This window comes from Microtus pennsylvanicus, chromosome 3 (assembly GCF_037038515.1).
Source record: "Microtus pennsylvanicus isolate mMicPen1 chromosome 3, mMicPen1.hap1, whole genome shotgun sequence".
Classification (NCBI taxonomy): domain Eukaryota; kingdom Metazoa; phylum Chordata; class Mammalia; order Rodentia; family Cricetidae; genus Microtus; species Microtus pennsylvanicus.
Genome location: NC_134581.1, coordinates 44,713,221 through 44,719,220, shown reverse-complemented (window position 1 = coordinate 44,719,220; position 6,000 = coordinate 44,713,221). Strand labels below are relative to the sequence as shown.

Sequence of the window (6,000 nt, the reverse complement as noted above, 5' to 3'; positions counted from 1 at the left end):
TTTGTTTAGTGATCAGATACTGAGTTAGAATAAGCACATATCAAATATACTCAACATTCTCACTAGCATTTTCATTTTATCAAGTTAATGAGAAACTATAAGATGTTTGGAAAAAAAAGGCATGCTCTAACTATGTTGAATCATATAAGAGATGTTAATATGTTCAGTGATACTGAACCTTTTAACCTTTTAGATGGCACTTTTTGCCTTCAAAGGAACTGTTATCAACTAGTTATGACATCAAATTACTCAAATATTATTAAGAAAAAACAGGTTCTGTGACCATTATGCTATATTATTGTGCCAGGCATTGTTGTATATAATGACCTAATATCATCAAATCCATCTTAAATCATATTGTTGGCAAATGTAACTTTGCGTTGGTTTCCTACAAAGACTTGCAGTTCATAGTACTCTGTGACTCACTGAGTGATGACACCTCCAGCTATTTCAATAGGTGAGGGCTCTCTTTTTTTACTTGCTATCCTATAGAAAAACAAGAGAAAAAGTTAATATTCCAGTGTCAGTTCATTACAAATGTGGGTGCTTATCTTTGGGGGTGGAGTCTTTGTTGAAGGATGGGGATAATGAAGTTCCTGAATGTAAAGTTTCAAGAGTTGAATATTCTAAGGACTCTGAGGACCATCATATATTTTACTGTGGTTTCCCAATAATCTTAATTAATGGCCAATTTTCAAGTATGTAAGTTTATTTTTTATTGATTTTTATTGAGTGCTACAGTTTAAAACTATAAGCTTTTTGAAAGCTTATCTTAAGACAGAGTATTTTAATTCAGTATGACTATATAAAACACACATGAAACTCTTAATAGTGACTTAGGGTAAGTATCAAGAGTGGTTATACAGGCCATCAGAGACATATGACTGAAGTCTTTTAGAAACATTGTCTAATTCTTTATCAAGGGTGGCAGGGGAAGCTTTGTGTTTGATGTTGTATGTTTTGTTCATATTACCTTTGATTTTTACCATGTTCTTAATTTTAGGTCTGATTACAGAACACAGTAAATTTTAAATTACATGGGAAACACTTTTTACTTAGTATTATGAATAATTTACTTAAATATATCCATTAAAACGAAGTCTGTGACTCAATGGTAGAACTCTTGCCTTAGTAGTCTACTTAAGTTCAATCCTCAGTACACAGAAAAACGAAAACCAAACCAGCAAAATATATATTAGAGTAAATTCAAAATGTAATGGATATTAATAATAATACTCTGTCCTCTAAAAAAGAAATGTGTATTTTTGTCCAAACAAAAAAGAGGTATAATTATAACTATTTCATGGGAACTCCAATGCATGTCTATCTGTGGTGTATTGTATCTGAGGCCTCATGAGCCCATTTAGCCAGTGTCAACTTTGTATGATGTATGTGGTTAAAAAGTAATATCAAGAGTCATAACTGTATGGGTTTCACTGGGCTAGCAACCTATGTTCCTTCAAAACAGTGTGATTGCCGTGGAATATCTAGGCAAGCAGAATAATTGAGTGGTGCTTTTAAATATTTAAAGCTATATAAAGGAAAGTCTATTAACTGAACTTTTCACCCCTTAGAAAATGATTTTTAATTATTTGGACTTCAAAAAATATACCAGAACCCATATCTTCATAGAGAATTTTTAATGTCTTGTAGCAGTCTGTGTTGGTACTTGTTTTGGTAGATGTTAAATTACATGTTTAGAAAATGTTAAATGCTTAGAAGGGTTGAAGCTGAGAAGTAGTTAGTTACATTTTGAAACCCTTGTTGCATTTAAAAATAAATGAATTTGAGTGTCCTCGGGCAAAGCATTCAGTCATCATGTACACGGCCCCTTGCAATAGCTGTTCATCTCCTCGCTTCAGTTTTATTATTCCTACATGGTTGTCAAGTCCAGTAATTAGGTTTCTTAGTTCGCTTCTGGGAAAGCAATAATGTGTACATGTACTATGCAGTTGGTTGAGCAAACTTTTATTTATAGTTATCAAATGTCAAAGAGAAGCACATATAAAGATTATTGATATTCAAATTCAACATACTCATGCATTCATGTATAATGAATGAGCAAATGAACATGATACTTTACTTTTTTCTTTTTATTTATTCTCTCATATAAAACATACCAACTGCATTCTCTCCCAGTTGTTCTTTTAAATTAAAAGTTAGCAAGTTATTCACTTAGCAATACTAAACAAGTAAAGATATTTTATAGCCCAGAGACTTATAAAAATCAACACATTCTGGCAATGAAAGCAGCTAAGGAAAAGGATTTCCAAGGAGTACATCAATATCTGATGGTGGCATTTTTTTATTGGTATGACATATGAGGTCTCATTGAATATGTCTTTCAATGAATATATATTAAAACTTGAGCAAAACTTGTCAATACATAGGAAGCTACAGGAAAAAATACGTCTCCGGATAAATGTAACTGAATTATACAATATGTACCTTCCCTGAGTTGATCATTTTTCTAAATAACATGAACTGTAAACAACATAGTTCAGTTTTTTTTAAAGGAAAACCCAGGTGAAATACTGATAAACATTTTAAATGGAAGGGCATAATCCATATGTACCTGTAATTATATCATTAAACCAACCCCCTGCGGTCATTTTCTTTACATTTGAAGTCTAAATAATGTTCCCATAGACCTGTCCCACATAAAGTTGTATGTAATACCTTCATTTTCAGGTCCTGGTGTTGTCTGTCCCCCGCTTCTGAGATACACTTACTTACCTCAACTTGAGCATCACCAAGAAAAGAATTCCACAGGTAGCGATCATGCACAGCACAACATAGACTAGTTCTCCTGGGAAGAAAAGATCCGCAAATCACTGGATATGCTGATGTGGATGAGGGGGGCAGAAGACCTCAACCCTATCTATAGAATCACAGGCAATTAAGGAATACTGAGAGCTGGAGAAATGGTCTTCCCAAAGGAAGAAGACATTAATCAGCTATCCAATACAAAATGCCCAATCTTGGAAACACACATACAGTAATATACAGGCTGAGATGGTTATATTAGTAATATATACACACACACACACACACACACACACACACACACACACACACACACACACTTGTATGTATGTAGCAACAATCAATAAATAAAGAGGGCAGGTCATGAATTTGAAAGCAAGCAACGAGGGGTATATGCAAGGGTTTTCAGGAAGGAAAGGGAAGGGGGAAATGATGTAATTGTATTATGATCTCAAAAACAGTAAAAAGAAATATTTTTTAATTCGCTGGGTTTTTAGAAAAAAATAAGCATTATTTTCATAGACAATTTTTAACTGACCGTTGAAGGGAGCCTTGAACCCACTCAGAGTAATTTCCTTTGAATGCTTTCTTTTATATGAGGAAATGTCTTTGACATTAGGAGTTGGATAATCTGAAAGAAAATAATAAAAATTGATACTGAATATTTAAGATTCATACTTTAGCTTTATCAAATTATTATAATTTGTTTTATATTATAATAAATGAAAGTAATCTAGTTCTATGACACTATTTCATAAATCCAAAGATTTATATGAAAGTGGGAATGCTAAAATTTTAATAGTGTGTCCCTGCCATATTTAGTCAGCGAATTTCACTAAAGAAATCTGTTTCCTACAGGCCATAATTAGAAAAAAAAGGTCCCATGTTATTAAAGGACTCATGGGCCTTGCACATGGAGGAAAGACAGAGGACCGTGTATCTAGACTTCCACTTTGGATCTTGGAGAAGATTTCTTCTCTACATGAGTGTTATTTCAATGTGTTTTAAAGATAATGTGTTTTCCAGAGAACCACTGGTATTGGCTTCCTACATAGGAAAGCCTCCCAACACGTGGAGCCCCTCTGCTTTGCGTTCCCCCGGCATGTCTCCTCTGCACTCTCACCAATCTGAAGACTCCCAGTTTCTGTCCTTGAGACTGGCTTTATCTTCCTGAAGGGCTACTGCTGGCTTCTTTATGGAGGTAATAATCTTTAAGGCCAACTCTGAGAAATTTAGTCATTTTAGATGCTGCTGGCCTCGCTACTCTAAAAGGCATGTTTCTTTGTGGCCAGGTCAAAAACCGTATATTTTTCTATAAATTTTTCTTTCACTAACAATTTTTTATTGATTTTATTGAGCGCTACGTTTTTCTCTGTTCGCCTCCCTGCCTCTCCCTTCCCCTTCAATCCTCTCCCAAGGTCCCCATTCTTCCAATTTACTCAGAAGATCTTGTCTTTTTCTACTTTGCGTGTAGATTAGATCTATGTATGTCTCTCTTAAGTCCTCATTGTTGTCTAAGTTCTCTGAGATTGTGATTTGTAGGCTGGTTTTCTTTGCTTTATGTTTAAAAACCACCTGTGAGTGAGTACATGTGATTAATTGTCTTTCTGTGTCTGGGTTACCTCACCCAAAATGATGTTTTTTAGCTCCATCTATTTTCCTGCAAAATTCAAGATGTCACTTTTTTCTTCTGTGTAGTACTCCACTGTGTAAATATACCACATTTTCCTTATCCATTTTTCAGTTGAGAGGCATTTCAGTTGTTTCCAGGTTCTGGCTATGACAAACATACTGCTATGAACATAGTTGAGCACATGTCCTGTGGCATGATTGAGCATACTTTGGATATATACCCAAAAGTGGTATTACTAGGTCTTGAGGAAAGTTGTTTCCTAGTGGAGAGGTTGTAGGGTAAAGAGATGTTTTCCCTAACTTTTATCCATAAAAAAAGATAAAATCCTGATGATTAATTAATTGATTTATTACCTTGTTCAGCCTAGCTTAGTAGGGAGAGCCTTGGACCTTCCCCAAGGCAATGTGCTTTACACTCTCTGAAGAATGGATGGGGTGGGGGTGGGGAGAGTCGGTGGAGGGAATGGGATTAGGGGAGGGAGTGGGAACTGGGATTGGTATGTAAGATGAAAAAAAGATAGTTTGTTTTCTTTTTAAAAATAAAATAAAATATTAATGGATCTATTACAGCTGATTCATCACACATAGCGTCAACAGAAAGAAAAATGCAAAAAAATATTACACAAGCAAATTCGCTTTATGACTCGAACATTTAAGGGATAGGGGATGAAGGAAAGCCTCCATACAGGAAAGCTGGCTGTCTGCCACTGTAGATTGTTTCAGGCATTTTGGGACCTAGAAACATAACTAAGAATAGATAGGTTTCTTTTTTTTTTTAAGGCATTATAGTTCAGAAAAATCGGGAAATTTGTACCCAATGACATTCAAGGTTAAATCTCTATAAAAGAAGGTAGATGAGAAGATGTAATATGAAAGCTTGCAGCCAATCTTCGCTTCACATAGCCTATTGCCAGGCCTATAAGCTCTCCCTTACTAACCATCAGTTCACTGGAAAATTCAGTAACAGAAATTTCTGGGTGGAACAGGAAGAAGCCCAAAGAAGACAAAAATATGCAAGCAGTGATGTGGCATTAGAAGCTTATTTTCAAGACTTGTAGCTTCTAATTCATTTAAAGCATTTTTAGTTCACACCATTTTTCAACTCCAGGTCTTAGAAATTGAAAAATATACCCTGTCAGAATACAAAATTAACAGATGTACAATTTGAGTATTTTCCATTTTCTGTGTTTATGAGGCAAATTTTGTTATCTGTGTTATACACTGAGCCATTTATACTAATGGTCCTTGAGGAGAAAAATTAATTTTGATCAACTTGAACATACAGGCGTTCAATAAAATAAGTGATAATGCAATTATGTCTAATATATAATGACGTGAGGAACGAATGTTAATTCTATGACATTTTGGTAGTTTTAGTATTATCATGGACTCTGTATACACACACACACACACACACATACACATTGACTGATTAAATATTCAAATAATATGAATTTCCTTTGGAAAGTCTATTCGTAGGGATGCTTGTTTTGGTTTGATATCACAGTTTAACTTATTGTTGTACACGAAAAATCTATTCTGACAAACTTTGCAGTCTTTTATGTATAGAACTAAGATAATTACTAATGACTAGAAAAATAG

General features: G+C 34.4%; 1 protein-coding gene across 1 annotated transcript in view; it reads right to left on the bottom strand.

Annotated features, from left to right (window-relative positions):
- Positions 1-422: 422 nt before the first annotated feature.
- Gfral (GDNF family receptor alpha like) overlaps positions 423-6,000 on the bottom strand; it is a 47,453-nt gene continuing 41,875 nt past the window's right edge. The window contains exons 7-9 of the mRNA XM_075967747.1: positions 3,305-3,397; positions 2,737-2,809; positions 423-486 (exon numbers count right to left, since the gene is read on the bottom strand). Of these exons, the coding sequence (XP_075823862.1) occupies positions 423-486; positions 2,737-2,809; positions 3,305-3,397 (230 nt within the window). The remainder of the gene's footprint in view (positions 487-2,736; positions 2,810-3,304; positions 3,398-6,000) is intronic.